A 15,354-nucleotide genomic window follows, 5' to 3' on the forward strand; every position below is an offset into this window, starting at 1 on the left:
GGGGGGGATGCGGTCTCTGCCCCACCCCGGGCCGTCCCGCCGTGCTCGGCTTCTGCGCGGCGCTGCCCTCCGCTCTGGCCCGGTTACTTAGGGACGGTTGGTTCCCTCTGGCCCGCAGGGCCGTCCCCTGGCTCTCAAGCTTACATCCTCGACCGCGTTTGTCGATCAGATCTTTTAAGGTTTCTGGCAGCAAGTTAATCTTGTCCTGCCACTTTAAAATACCTGTTTGCACCAGCTGCTGTTTAATATTTCCCTTAGTACCTGGAGGAAAAGAGGTCATCGTTAATTCTCCCTATTCAATACGAATTCGTTCCCTTTCTAGCCTTCACACATAGGATATATTTACTGAATGCTTCTATCTTTTCTGCACTAATACTAGAAAACTCCGACCAAATGCTGTCTTGGAGTCCCCTTTCTCACTAGTAGCACTCAGCAGTGTACAGAGAACACACTGGGGTTTTGGTTTGGGGTTTTTTGATACTGATGGCCATGGTTTTCTCCTTGTCCCTTTGTGTTTTTAGTTACCTTTCTACAACTCCATGCTACCAATTAATAATAATTATTATCAAATACTCCTTTTGCCTTTTTTCTTTTTTTTTTTTAAAGGAATCCAGAATAACCTCTTTCTAAATTGGTCTTTATTGAACTTCTAACGAATAGCAAAACTGTGGGAACTGGGAACTTCTAGTTTCTAAACTCAACTTTACCTTTGACCTTGGGCTAGTTATTTTGACCCAGTTCTGCTGTAGCTGGGATATGGGTTGTTTTAATTTTCTTGGACTAAATCCTGGGAATAGGAGTCATCACCCACCTAACATGATCTCTGAGGTTCCTATTTTTTCATTCTGTCTTCAGAGGTCTCTTTCTTATATCAAGAAAAGACATAGAAGAATATTTTTTTTGAGAATATAAATGCAAATTATTGACACACATTTCTCATTATTCTTTTCCAGCTCAAGTCTATGAAGTAAAATTGTGAGTATAACCCTTTATCTAACATATTGATGAGTCTTTGGGGACTGTATTAGAGCAGGAAAAAAAAAAAAACAAAACAGTGCTATTTAGCTGTCAGGAATAAAGCCTCTTAAGCAGTATGGATGAAGAGGTTTAAAGTTAGCTCAGTAGTACATCGTACTGATGATCTGTGGGCTTTCCACATGAACACATAATGTAGGAAGAAAAATATTTTCCTTTGCAATATTAGAATCATAAGAATGTGCAAGAGCTGTTTATTAACTCCTCAGCCCAATGAGGCCTATTGAAGATCATTGCTAAGGATAAATTCCCAGTGTTTTTTCAAATACAAAGAACAGGAATTCCCCTTCTAGAGAGCTAAGGCTCCTGATGTACAGATTATACTCTGATTCATCCCTGGAATTTCCTTGGCTGAACTTGCCTCTTTTAATCATAGCTGTGGGAAGAAGTTACAGCTATTTCTAAACTTAGGTTTCAGCATCCTGATCTACTTGCAATCTATGGAAGCTATACTGAAAAGCCTAATAATCCAGTCAAAACATACAAGGAGAACCACTTATCTAGATATAGATTAAAGTGCTGATGACTTGAGTGCCCTTGTAGAACATGCCAGCAATGGTTGCCCAGGTGCTGTGCTTCCCAAGCAGCTTATAAAGCAGTGTTTTAAGTAACAGTTGAACCCTAAGCAACTGAACAAATGGTGTGATGGCATTTCTCCTCAGAGGATTTACCTTCATTTTAAAGATATTAGATATCATAAGCCACATGGTGGATGTGGGCTGCATTCAGTTCACCATTTACCATTCTTCCACTACTTTTTTTATATATATATATATTTATCTTGCAAAGAGCAGTTGCCTGGTTGTGCCATTCCAAGAAATGGTGGTAATCCTTGTGTTGCTTATATACCTTTTGCTGCCTCTGAAACTCTCCCTGGATTGGAGGCAATGCTGCTATAATGTCCAAGGTTCTCCTGACACCTGGAAGCAAAGGACAAGATTCCCTCCTTCAGAATACTGTCATAATCCAATGGCCCAGGTTTACATGGGTTTGAATCGGACCACAATCTTGCTCAAAATCGTGATGGTTGGGAGATGCTTTGTCTACTCTGGTTGCAACTCTTCTTTCATGCTGTATTTTGATTTCAGCCATAACTCGAGAGCAGCAGCTTCTTCAGGGTGTAAAAGTACGGATTATTATGAGGAACCCATCTCCTCCACTGAAAACAACTATGTGATGGAGGCCATGAAAGACAAAAGCTCTGAAGAAATAAATACGAAAAAGGATGAATATGACTGTGTTGGAAACACCCAGGAATCTGTATATGAAGTAGGAGACACTATATGAGAACCAAAAATGATCTACAGGTAGCAGTCCTGAAGAGTACCTTCATCCAGGCAAAACTTATCTTCCTAGTCACCTTTGCCTCTGAAAAATAGGTTGGACAAGCAGTTTTTGCTTGTCTTACATGATTTGTGGAGCCTTAACAATCTCTGCACTGAATATGCAAACCTATTTAGGAACTTCAGTTACAGACTGCTGTATAGATCTTCTGATTTTGCTTTTCTTGGTTCCCTTTCACCACCTCTGTAGAGGAAAGCCCTTTGAAAGCTAGGATATGCAGACCCCAGGCCAAGAGCATTGTACTAAATTTACTGCTTTATATGACCAGAAGGATTTGCGTTCACGGCCTTCGTGTGATGGGAGCAGAACCAGCACCAAGGACTGCTCAACATGCCCATCATCTTTGGGTAAGAAGCACAGAATGAGTCTGGCCTGGGAATCAGTGTTTCTCCTCCCATCCGCCTGAAGTGCTGCATAGGTGGTAGAATGTCCTTTTAAATGTGAGATAGACCTTAAAGAAACACTGAAAGACAGATTAAAGCCAGGATAAAACCAAGAACCTTACCATACTAGGAGCAGCAGTACGAAAAGAAGAAATGTCCTGTGCACCCATCGTGCTGTACTCAATATGCCTTTCTGCAGCATTCACAATAAGATGCAGACACACTTTCTATAGTTTTGGTGCTGGACAGCTTGGGCGATTCTGATACTGCAACAAGGCACATTCTTTCTGAGTTCACCACCTCTATTCTTTCTTTTAATGCACGTTTAATATTTGAAAGAAATTAGATACTTTTCCATAAGTTTGTGGATAGGATTGTTTACATGTGCCTAAGTTGTTTTGATATGAATATTTTTGCATGACCGGCTCAACTTTAAAATGCCAGCAAGCACTCACAATTACAGCTCCCTGGTAGATACTCATGAAGTACTTTCCTCCTGGCTTAGAAGGCCTGAAGGGTACGTAGGGAGCTGAAAAGCTTTGTTATTCATAATTTCTACTGCTCTGAGTAAATCTATAACAGGGATACTGCAGAGTTATGGAAGAACCTTTTTATAATGAATGATAGGGCGATACCCTGTCTGATTAAAAGCCATGTGGACAGATGTAAAACAAAATGAGCAATCTGAGGCGTGAGGGGGATATCAGTGACACAAATACAGCACTAGTGGGGCCCCAGATTTGCTGTTCACACTCAGGAAAGATCTGCATCTGCAGTTCTCTGCAAGCATCAGCTCAAAATTCACCAACATCCAAAGAGAGTATTAGGTGCTATTAGGAAAGGCATTACAATGCAATAGAAAACAGGATTGTGATACTGTAAAAACCCATGGAATGCTTCCACCTTATGTATGCATGTAGGTCTCATCTTGAAAGGGTTTAACAGAGCTAGAAAAGTTACTGAGAATGATAATAAAGGATGATTAGTGGCATGAAACCACTTTTGTGCAAATGCATTATACTTTCTCATCTTAGAAAAAAGAGAAGAATGAGGCAAAAGTGGAGAAGATGAATAGGGACTATTTGTTTACAATTTCTCCGAAGAGAAAAGGAAGCAGACATTAGCTAAAATTATCTGGTAGCCCTTTTAAAGGGAGAGGAAAAGTACTTCTTTTATGCAATAAAAGTACTTACAGAAATAAGTGTGAAACACAATGCTACTCATTCAGTGCTATGAAAACCCAAAGTACACAGAGGCCCAGTGAGAAATTAGAGGAATGAATGACATAAAAGTTCATCAAAATTCACAGACTACCAGGCACACTTTACAGGTACTTATCAGTGACCTTATGCTTTCTCCATGAATTTCCTGTACCACAAGTTTTATTTCTCTTTGTTAAGAATGTACTTAAAAATCAAGGGCTGGGAAATTTTGATTTCAAAATGGAAAGGGAACAAACAGCAGCTTTGGTTGGTGATGATGTCTTGGAAAAAAGTGTCAACATGTACATGCAGCTTATTGCAAATGTGGAGAAGCAAATGAAAATCATTAAACTTCAGGACTGCAAAGTTAGTAGATTTTGTTATACTTCTCTCTATTTTGACTATGAAAGTGGGTGTGCATGAATGTCTGTGTGTGCCCAGGAATTACACTCCTAGGGGTGTATTAGGTCCCTCTGCTTGAAAGCAGAGGCATTATTGTGAATCTGCTGGATATGTTCTGGATGTTGTGTCAGGCTGTAGTCAGTCACAGTTCAGGGAACAGAAGATGCAAAAGTTGCTGCTAGTCCAGTTTGAGGTTCAGAGCTAATGAAATGAGACGTTTAGGATGTGAAAGAAAATGAGTTCTATTATGAAGAGTGTAAAAAGTTAATGAAGTCTGACAGTCTTTCTTCCTAAGCAGGAAGGTTAGTAAGGGAGGAAAACCGTTGCAATAGTATTGCAAGGCACACAATTGTCACTAAAAGGGTTTTCCAGAGAACAACAGAAAAAACATGACTGGATAGTGTGTTAATGTGATGACAAATCAACAGTGTTGAAATCTTCTGGGAAACTGTCACGTTTTCTTAATCTTTCAATTCTAGATGAGGTTGCAGGTTTTGGAGCCCTGCAGTAATGTTCTCATTCTTTAAAAAGGGTTTTTTAAAAAAAGTGCGTGTGTGTGTGCGTGCGTGTGTTTGGTAGGGAGGGGGTGGGAAGGGACTGTCACTGTTACTGGAAAGCAGCCCACCCATCTGAGCTCCATCCCAGAAACAAACTTATTGCAATGGCAATATGGGGCTTCGGTGCTATATGGAGCAACCGGAAAGCAGAGGTACTCCAAAGTCAAGCGACAGGGTGAACACCTGAGCAAAGAGGTGGACATGACATGTGCTGCTTGGAGAATGAGGAGGAAAGAGCTTGTCCTTTCTGTAAGTGGTCTGTTGGGTACAGCCATCCAGATCAGTAGACTTGGCTCTTCGGGAGAGACCTGAGCTCTGTATGAACAAAAGAACGGCAATGCAGCCAGCACTGTGAGCTCTTCCCTCCCTGCCTGTATTTCCATCACTGCTGGTCGTGACCTAGCTGGGGAAGACCCTCTGTGCTGTGCTAGGCTGAGGTAGCTATTGTAAGCAATGTCACCCCTGCTATAAGCTCTCTTGGGAGTTAGCTTGCTTTCCCTTCTCCTTTCATCCTTGTTTTCAGAGAGAAATTGTGGATTTCACACTAGATGATGAAACACCTCTAAAGGTTCTGGGGAAGTTGAAGTGTCATCAGTCAGACAGAGACACCCAGTAAGCGCACTGGGTTTGTAAGACGTGTTTTCTCAGGTGGGAGCGTGGTAATGCTCGATACACTCATAGTACCTCAACATGACTGCCACGGCTACCCAAACGGGGACTTGGCTCTGACTGCCCAAGATGACTTGCAGTGCTGTTCGTCTGAGGTGGTGTGATGTGGCCAGAGCTCCAGCCCGAGAAGAAGAAAGCACTAAGGCAAGGTAGAGATATGGAGGCAAAGAGCTTTCCAAAGAAGGGCAGGCTGGTCACAATGCAGTCTGAGCATATCAGGCGCTCTCACTGTTGACGCTCTATGGATGACAGCTGTCAGGTATCCCACGGCTGTGCCACAAAATCAAAACCCAATCCAATTCTGGTTGCATTGCAAAGCTTCAGGCAATGTAGCCGTACAAACATGGATAAATAGCAGTTTTATACTGGCTGGACAACCATGACCAGGAGCTGGTGATGTTAAATAAAACCATTTTAAGGCAAGCAGTAAAAGGCAAGCTCATGAAACTGAAAAGAAATCCATGAACTAGGTTCTCTGTGTGTTTTGTGTCTGCACGTGCTGTTGCACAGCTGGACAATGCAAGACAGGGATTGGATCTTAATTCAGTGTGGGATATCTCTGGGAAAAAGGGCAGTTGCTGTGCATCCTGTGCACCACATCGATGGCATACAGCAGCATGCCAGGAAGACAAGCTGAGGTTAAGGCAGATCTTCCTAGACCAGCACTTGTGTTTACCAAAACTAGAGATCAGCCAGCCTTCCTGGAGCCACTAAAGGAGGAACCGGGAAGCTTGCAAAGAGCAAGAATTATGATAGCAGTGAGGCTACCAAAAGTACCAGTAGCTAGTGCGTGTGATAACTGCAGGTAAAGGTAAAATCTCTACTGCTCTAATAGCTGAATTTGTGAAGCCCATCTGTGGCACCAAGTAGGAAATGAATACTCAGATGACATCATATATATGGATCCCTTTCTTAGTGCTAGAAAGTATTTACAAGGATTTGGCCAAGATAATGAGTAACCCAGAACTGATGTCATTGACCTGGGAATTCCTGGGAAGGGAAGTTAATTTTCAGAAAAAGCACTTGTATATCACGTTTCTGTCACACAGACCTTGAAGGAGATGCTCATGTATGCTACATTTCTGTTTCTTTAGGTGGAACAAAGGTCATGTTTTCATGACTGTCTGTACTATGATTGGTATATGTGAGAGAATTGTGGTGTACATGACTGTAGAGGCTCATACAATTAGCTTCTGTGGGACATCCAAAAAGTACTTAGTAAACCACAGTCTGTTTAGTTAGATCTGTGAGTTGGCTATGGCTGGACCAAATAAGAATGTCTCAAGTCTTGCAGTAAAAATTGCCTTTTTTTCTGAGTACAGATGGTTCAAAAAGAGCACTTTGAGACCTTTCTTCTTAAGTTACCTACTTTTTGGTCGTTTGCTCAAAGCTTGGTACTGAATTTCACCCCCTTGCAGGCTAAAAATCTTATTTCATCAACAGGAAAAATGTAGCAAACTTCTCTAGCCTCTGGCAGACTATGTCAAAACATGAGTGTAAGATGCAGGCTCTGCAGAGCTGGTCCGTATGAGTAGGGTCTGAGGTCCCATCTGCACTCCTTTTTGGGGAAACGGGGACTTTACTGTGCCACCTCTAATCAGCCTGAGATGTGGTAGCAGAAATTGCGGAACAAAGAGTCATACTGGTCACTTTGGCTGAGCTGTGATACTTGAAGAAATGATGCTTGAAAGTGTGTCATGTCCAGTATGTGGAAGGAAGGTGGGTGCCTGTGGGAGGAAAGGCTGCCTGGCACTGCAAGGAGAAAGCAATGGATTCAATCCAAAGCAGAGACACTGAAATAAATATACTTCATTATAGTAAACCAGGTAACTAGCCATAATGTCTGAGACATTAAAGGCTTTTTCTTCATATGTTCAGATGCAAAAGTATGAGGAGTCCCTCTCGTAAGAAAGAAATGGGCTGACTATGTGACTCAGCGAGGAGAAAACTAGCAGCTACATCCCTGTCCCAGGGAGAGAAAGATGTCATGTACATCACGTTTGAGGAACTACAGTTCTTCGTGTTTCTTTTAGCTAAATAGTCTTTTTTTATCCCGTATAATTACAGCTTCAGGAAGTCTTGCATGTCCGGTTCAGAAAGTAGTCATATCAGCAGTTTTAGCTTGGGTTTTCAGCTTGTTCCAGGGCATGTTCCCCAAAATCCAGCTTCTTTTAAAGTCTTTTGCATAGGAGATAGTTTGTTGGGACAAGCTTCTGTCGCCAGTCATGGGCCAGGGTGTGCAAAAGGTTGGGTTTTAAATTATCTCTCTGAAAATGGACTCATATTCACTCTTTCAGTGACATCACTTGAATTTTAACAAGTGCTTGTTTGTTTGTTTGTTTGATGGCTTTCAGGCAGGACTCAAAGCATAGCTAATGGCTTCTTGGTGGCAGAGTGGGCAGATGGGGTACAGGCAGTATGAACTGGTACCACACTGGTAGCTTCAGCAAAGAAGTCAAGAAGAAAAGGCAGCAAAAATCAAGTTTCCACGGCACCAGCAAGGATATGCTCTGCAAGAACGGGTGGTGCTGCTGCCTCCATTGTCTTCCTCAGCAGGATGACAGCTGGTGGTAGCTTTTAGTCTGGAACCTTGTATGAATTTGTTGCACCAGGTCTTGCCACACCACATTCAGCTTTTTGCTCCAGGCTTCCCATGCTTGCCACTGGCAAGTTTTACTGCAGCAATAAGCAGAGCACAGCTGAAATCACATTCAGCAAGCCATCCAACTGTGGACATGCCTCCTCCCGAAGACTGAAATGAGACCTGCACAGTTCTCATCAGTTTACTGACTTTGGGAAAATGAAGATAGTCTCCAGTTTTCATTGCCCTCTGCAGAGAGGGAACAAGCCATCATTGACAAATGGCAGCAATTCCAGAGAACAGTCTGAGCTTAGCTGCAATGTAAACACTTCAGTTAAAGCAAACAGGCATCTGTCGTGATGGGACGTAGCTGTGGCAAAACTACACCAATTACCTTTCCCTCCCAGTTCCAACAGAAAATGGGTCCCTGTGTTTCAGACACGTCTGCCTCCTGCTCAGAGGTACTATTCTCCTGGTACAGTTGTTAAAACTATATGCTAAGCCATGTCTATTGAATAAATGCCAAAAAGTTGTTTTAGTGAATGATTAAAAGCCTATAACAGAATTCACTAGGTCAGTAGCTTTGCTTTTATACATGTTTCTTATCTTCTGTAATTCCTTCTCCTTTTGGTAATAATTAGCAGGCACATATTAATCCTGTGCATAACACCTATTGATAACTTTTGGATGTACTTTTAAAGGTACCCCTACAGAACACACCCAGAATGTCTCCTGGATTAAAGTCCCTCTGCCACCAGTCGTAAGTCACCTCCTTAGAAAACACTGCATGTGCTTGCAGAGCATGAAACGTGATGACTTTTGCCCATGAACTGGACTATTGCAGCAGAAATGTGTACCAAGGTAGTCTGTGATGCTGTGAAAATGAGAGCACCAGGCAGTGACCATCTGATCACCAGTGGATGGTAAAAGCTTGCGGATGACTCTAGCTTGTTAACCTTTTGTTTCCCCATGCACCTTCTCCATGGCCCTGGTAGGTATAACTGCAGCTGCAGCTGCACTGCAGTAGATCACAGTTTCTGGGCAGGTGGTAGAAAATGGAGCTTTTGCAGGGAAATTCCTATCATAGTAAAAAGCAGGATGTTGTTTTTTTTAATACCTCTTCTCTGCACGTTTTCTGTTAAAACAGAAAAAAAGCAGTAGAAGTGGCATCCTAAGTTTTCTGGTCTAAAAGGCTCAGCCTGTTTGGCAAAGAAACTAGGGCTGGTTGTCTTCGTCACTCAGGTCACAGACTGACCTACTCAGAAGGTGAATGGGGTTGCCCTCAGAGAGTCTGTTGCTGCAGAAGTTGGTACCTGCATGTGGTGGAAAACCTGAGTACCATCAGCAGGAGAAGACACTAAGGAAATGGAATTGAGCATCAACAAGTTGGTCTCTGCCTCATGCTCCTGCACAGTGTTAGGTGAGTCAGTGCACTCACCGTGCTTTTCCATTTCTGGATGCCCAGTTTTGAGCCCTCACGGTACAATGGAGAGAGATGCTGAGCACTCTGCTGAGCAATATCATCACACACAAGTCAGAGGGAACTGAATTCACGCTTCACAAGCGTCCTCAATTTTGCTTTCCCTTGCTACCGAGTGCTTGACTGTGTAGTCATCATAAAGCTCTTTCACTGTGAAGTGAATGCAAATGTGTGTGTGAGAGAGAGAGAGAGAGAGAGAGAGAGAGAGAGAGAGAAGACAGAAAAGAAAGAAAGAAAGAAAGAAAAGAGAGAGAGAGAGAGAGAGAGAAAGAAAGAAAGAGAGAGAGAAAGAAAGAAAGAGAGAGAGAAAGAAAGAAAGAAAGAAAGAAAGAAAGAAAGAAAGAAAGAAAAGAAAGAAAAAGAAAGAAAGAAAAGAAAGAAAGAAAAGAAAGAAAGAAAGAAAGAAAGAAAGAAAGAAAGAAAGAAAGAAAGAAAGAAAGAAAGAAAGAAAGAAAGAAAGAGAGAAAGAAAGAAAGAGAAAGAAAGAAAGAAAGACACAAATATAAAGAATAATTTAAAAAAGCACTAGTCAGAAAAGTCAAGAGAATGGTAAAAGAAGTGGGTGGGGACAGGGGAACATGAAATGGAACTGGAAAGATCCTTACAGTCTTTGTCCATCCTTTACCCTTCACCTAAGTCAGCAGTGAAATGGACTCGTGATATTTCAGAAAGAGGATCCTAGATGACAAAGGACAGAAGAAAGGGAAGTGTTCTTCACTTGCATTCTGGTCCCAGGAGTGTGGGGGTCTCTCACAAAGTGCAGGGAAAGGAGGACGGACCTGCAGTTCTGGGAGAATGGGAGAAGTTGTGCAGATAGTGGTGTTTGTGATGGCTTTCATCAGCTGCAATGGTGAGTAAATGCTTCAATGTGTAAGAACAAAAATCAGAGTACCAAGAGGGTAGGGAAAATCTTTTGAATTATAGTGTCTTAATTTTTAAAAATTGTCAAATGTGGAAAGTCTTTAGTTTGTTGTATGAAAAATAGAGCCTGAGAATTCACAAGAGTCTCCTTTGGTATCAGATACAACAAGGTGCTTTTAAGAGTGGAGCAAATGGGGCAGTATTGGGCAAAAGGTCAGCTCCCATCCCCAAAGCAAGAACAAAACAGGATTGTTCAGGACCCTTGGAGAGGACCTGCTCTGGTGTGTTAGCTTCCAAAAGAGTCTTTGTGAGGCTGGAATATGTATTATTCTAGAATTTAATAATGTATCACCATTGTTTGGCTAGCATGATCCTGGGAAGAAGAGGAGCTGTAATTTTGAGACTAGGTGCGGGCACACACGATTCCCCTTGGTCTCTCCTGATCTGTTGACTCTCTACGTGCATTAGGAGAGGTAATACTGGAATCTTTGCTTCGATTCATGTGCCCATGAGGCATATGTGCCACTCCCAGGGCACATTATGACACTGACACCAGCAGAGGAAGGTTTGGGGAGACAGGAGAAAGGTGCTTTAACAAGTTGTGTACAGAAGCACAGAATTGCTCCTGACATTTAGAAAAATGGGTTGAAGTATGTTCCCCATTACATCATAAAACAGCTTTGGAGATTTCTGGGGTCTGCCTCTCAAGCGACTTATTGTGAGTTAATGCAGCTGAACATAACCAGTGCCTTTCTGGGGAGGAGGGGAAAGAGGGAGCGGCATAAGGGGGTATGGGTAGAGGTGAGCCAAGTACAGCTAAATTCAGGTAATTTGCTACTTACAAGAGGCACTTCCCAGAGGAGCTGTGATCTCAGTGGGCAGACAGCTGGAGAGACTGGGAGAATGAGCCGGGTACCACAAAATCCACCCCCTCTTCTGTGTCCACTTGAGAGCTCAGCAGGGTGCTTATCTGGTTAAAGCAGGTATGATCCAAGCAATCTAGGTCAGATCTGAAGTTCTCTAAGGCTAAAGCAAAAAGATTGGGTTTGGTCCACCGCTCCTGTTCCAGGTCCAATACTTCAAAACAGATCCCTAAAGGCTCCTGCCTGCATGGTGCTTCCATGCCACCAGGACAGCTGGTGCTGGCAGGCTAGGAAGGAAGATGCTCAACCATTTTAGAAAATGGGCCAGAAATGTAAAAGTTCAATTTTTTTTTCCATTATCATGCATTATAGATAATACAAATCCCTCTGATCAGTCTTCTAATCTCTAACATAGCCCTTAAGGTTTTCGCCTGGTCCAGCTCTATTTCCCTCTGGTGGGAGAATTCACATTGTTTGTCTGGAAGACTACATCCCCATTTAAGAAGTGTCACTGGGAGGAAACACTTCTTTTGAAAATGCTGTCTCAGGGATTTTTATTTTGCTGAGTTTCTCCCATTCCTTCCAATCAGCTCTCCTTTGGAGTCATCCCTGCTAATGTTGAAATTGGTCTTATACAGGGTGTAGCCGCTCTGCAGGCAATCGGTGGATGCTGGCAGCTATTTCATGGCACACAGCAATGCAAAACAATATGGGAGAAGTGTTTAAATAAAATTGTGTCCAAATTAATACGCTGGATAGAAAACATACTTGAACTTGAGTGTACCAAATGCCTTGAGGGTATTTCTGAGCAGTTTTCTAAATAGCTTCCACCCTTCTTAGTTTTTCTTGGTGGGAGTCTGTGAAAAGAGGAAGAAGATAAATGGAAAACCTTTAAAAACTGATACATCAAGCAGTTGCGTTTGACTGGGATGTGAGATTTGAAGAATGGAGCTGTGCCTGCCCTCTCAAAGTCATCTGGTAAAGGAAAACAAAAGCTGCATGTCAGAAACAAGCTTCCACTATGCTCAGCCCCAGCAGTCCCCTCAGCTGTCCCCGTGGACACAGATCCACAGATATTTGCCTTCCACCAACGGGCACCTCCTGTTAGCTCTGGGACAGGCTGTTGCACAGAGAAGTGCTTCTCCCCACACAGCTATACTGCTGGGTCCTGTGAGTACCAGGGAAGTTGCATTAAAAAATAGTGACATTAATGAATGCAAACATGTTGCATTCATTGTTAATTGCAGTGAAGCAGTAAACTTGCTTTGTTTATCCTTCCTCCCATATAGAAGGTAGAAGTCAACACTGCAAGTGGTGGTGTCAGAGCATCCCGTGTCAGTGGGGAAGGCCGTTGCTGTTTGACTCATCATGTGCAAGTGTAAGCAGAAAGCCAAGTAGCCGAAGTAGGGTGTAAAGGCTGGCACTAGAGAGCAGGAATAAGAGATGCTCCTTAAGGTCTTGTGAAGACTGTAGCTGTGATGCTGCCACTAGGAGCAGGATTTGTGCCTCTCTGTACCGAGAAGGAATTGAGAACTGGAAAGTGTCCAGGGAGAAACAATAAAAATAGCCATGAGGTCAAAGCAAATGTTCACTTCCCTATGCTCAGTGAGGTGGGGACAGGCCCTGGTTTAGCTGGCTGTGGTCTGCAGCACGTCTAAGATGTGGCCGCATGCTGACTTCCACCGCCTAGTGATTCCCGTCTATCCTAAGGACATTCTCCTCTTCTGCTGCGTTCTTATTTCTTCCCTTCAACTGTTTTTCCCTGCAGCCCTCCTGGATCTGTCTGGTGTTCACCAGGTAAAGGGCACATGGATGGGATGCACCACTTTACCGTGTACCTACATGCCCTCAGAAGGTTTCACACAGCAAACGCTCATCTGGAGCATGGAGCGAGACTATAGCACCTCTACCATCTTTCGGAGGGATGATTCTGGTGACCATGTCTTGTTGTCTCGGTTCCGAGACCGGGTCAGCGTCCCAAAGCATAGCCCAGGGAACGCCTCACTCCTAATCGAGAACCTTGAAATCCCTGACAGCGGACACTACACCTGTCAAGTCATCTGGAGGTCTAAAAATAACAGCTTGATAACAAAGGAGGTGACCACTATGGTTAAAGTTGTCAAAGGTAAATCCAGCAATAAAGCCCTGCTCTTGTGTAGCCAGTCTAATCCACAGAGCATGTAGGAGAAGCAGCAGCTGGTGGGAATAGTCTTCACCATACTGTCTACCCACATCCAGGCTTGGTGTTGAGGCATCCTCTTCCCTTGCTATGTTAGCCCTTCTTCTCCACTCGTGGAGGTGTAGGGATGGACTGGGGAAGTGGGATCAGTTAGTATACCCCCCAATCTGGATCTGTCGATGGGCCACTTGAACCCATGGTGCTTGAGAGAACATCCAGATTTCATTTTGGTTTTGTGCAGGTAGCCAGCATCTCTGTGGTTCTTGTAGCAAGTGGCACAGCAAGTGGGTGTTGTACTAGCCAAATCTGCTTTCTCCCCTTCCCAAGCATCCTCAGTGTGTGCTAGAAAGAAGTGTCTTTCTGCACGGGGGGCACCCACTCAACAGAGCAGGACTTGTGTGATATGGCAGTAGCAATGGTGGCGTAGCTGGTGTAAACTTGGCTTTAGGCACAGGTGAACCTAACTTGTGCAAGAGAGGTGACATGAGAGTGGTGGCCCTCTTCTTCCTGGGAAAGCACTGAAAGCCAGAGCGTGAACTGCTGTGGAGTGGGGGGAGGAACCTTCCCCGCTGCAACCAGGGCCAGCGTGACCTGGGCCCCAACTGCTTTGTCTTCCAGTTGCAGTGACCAAGCCCGTCATCAGGGCCGGCGAGCTGGGGCTGACAGTCCCGGCAGGAGCCAGGACCAGCCTGACCTGTGTGGCCAGCGGGTCCCCCCCCATCAGCTACCGCTGGTTCAGGAGCGGCCCCGGGGGGAAAGCCCTGCTCCTGAGCAGCCAGGCCGAGCTGGCGTGGGACAGCCTGCGGCCCTCCGACACCGGGAAGTACTACTGTGAGGCAGAAAACAACGTCAGGGCCAGGGCTGTGCAGCAGAGCGACACCGTTGAGCTGACAGTGAGAGGTGAGTCCCCAGCCTAGAGCTCCTCATCTCCGCTGCACAAGACTGAGGCAGGGAGTTTTCTCTTTCATAGCGGGATCAGACACGTAACGCTGAATATGAATTGTGTCTTGATCGCCACCCAGAGAGGAAACCACAGGGACTGGCATCCTCCCTGCTTCAGTGTGCCTGATCACGGCAGGGGTCAGGAAAATATCCCCTGTGTCTCTCTGGGACCAGGGCTGTGCAGGATGGAAGCCTGGCTCCTGCCCTTGGCATGTCTTGCTCTTACCTGGCTTGTACTGCAGATAGGACATGAGGGAAATGGCCTGATGAGCAGTCTCTCCCGCAGAGTCCCCAGTCACACAGCAGCCCAGCCCTGAGACCGACAGGCACAGCAGACCCCCACTCACCCCCCGAGGCGATGCGCCCCAGCGAGTGCCCACAGGTAAGCGACCTGGGCTGCAGGGGAAGGGTTGCCCACAGCAACGCTGGTCTCCGGGAGGGATGCCATTTTGGAGGGGCCTCCCATTCCCGTAGGTGAGTAGAGTTCCATGCTAGAAAACACGAGATTTGCGCTGGCAAGGCTAGGTTGACGAGTGCTGTCTGTAGACCAACCACCAAACCTGGCTGCTGCAGGGAACAAATCCCTGGCCTGTCAAATATCGGGTTTTCTCTAGGCAGGAGCTGCCCTCCCGGCTGCCCGTCCACTGACCTGCCGGAGTGCACTTATTGCCTGAAGTTTGCTTTGTGTTTCTGCCTGAAAGGGGCTGAAAACGCTAACGCTGACCTCAGCCCCAGCCTTCGCGGTTTGTCTGGGGTTTGGCTGCAGTTGCAGGTTTCGTTCGGTTTTAAAGCACTTTAAAAGCGTGTTTCGGGGCGCTCCCGAGGCCCGCGGCTCTGCTAACGGCGGGCGGGCGGG

The 15,354-nt window shown here is 44.8% G+C and overlaps 2 protein-coding genes across 2 annotated transcripts in view; both read left to right on the forward strand.

Annotated features, from left to right (window-relative positions):
• The window catches only part of LOC103925557, a 7,291-nt gene extending 1,752 nt beyond the window's left edge, over window positions 1-5,539 (forward strand). The window contains exons 4-7 of the mRNA XM_009334286.1: window positions 954-975; window positions 2,124-2,304; window positions 4,163-4,330; window positions 5,447-5,539. Of these exons, the coding sequence (XP_009332561.1) occupies window positions 954-975; window positions 2,124-2,304; window positions 4,163-4,330; window positions 5,447-5,539 (464 nt within the window). The remainder of the gene's footprint in view (window positions 1-953; window positions 976-2,123; window positions 2,305-4,162; window positions 4,331-5,446) is intronic.
• Window positions 5,540-10,448: 4,909 nt separating this feature from the next.
• LOC103925558 (V-set and immunoglobulin domain-containing protein 4-like) overlaps window positions 10,449-15,354 on the forward strand; it is a 7,201-nt gene continuing 2,295 nt past the window's right edge. Inside the window, exons 1-4 of the mRNA XM_009334287.1 lie at window positions 10,449-10,503; window positions 13,146-13,502; window positions 14,175-14,456; window positions 14,785-14,880. Of these exons, the coding sequence (XP_009332562.1) occupies window positions 10,449-10,503; window positions 13,146-13,502; window positions 14,175-14,456; window positions 14,785-14,880 (790 nt within the window). The remainder of the gene's footprint in view (window positions 10,504-13,145; window positions 13,503-14,174; window positions 14,457-14,784; window positions 14,881-15,354) is intronic.

Source organism: Pygoscelis adeliae, unplaced genomic scaffold, assembly GCF_000699105.1.
Source record: "Pygoscelis adeliae isolate BGI_AS28 unplaced genomic scaffold, ASM69910v1 Scaffold191, whole genome shotgun sequence".
Classification (NCBI taxonomy): domain Eukaryota; kingdom Metazoa; phylum Chordata; class Aves; order Sphenisciformes; family Spheniscidae; genus Pygoscelis; species Pygoscelis adeliae.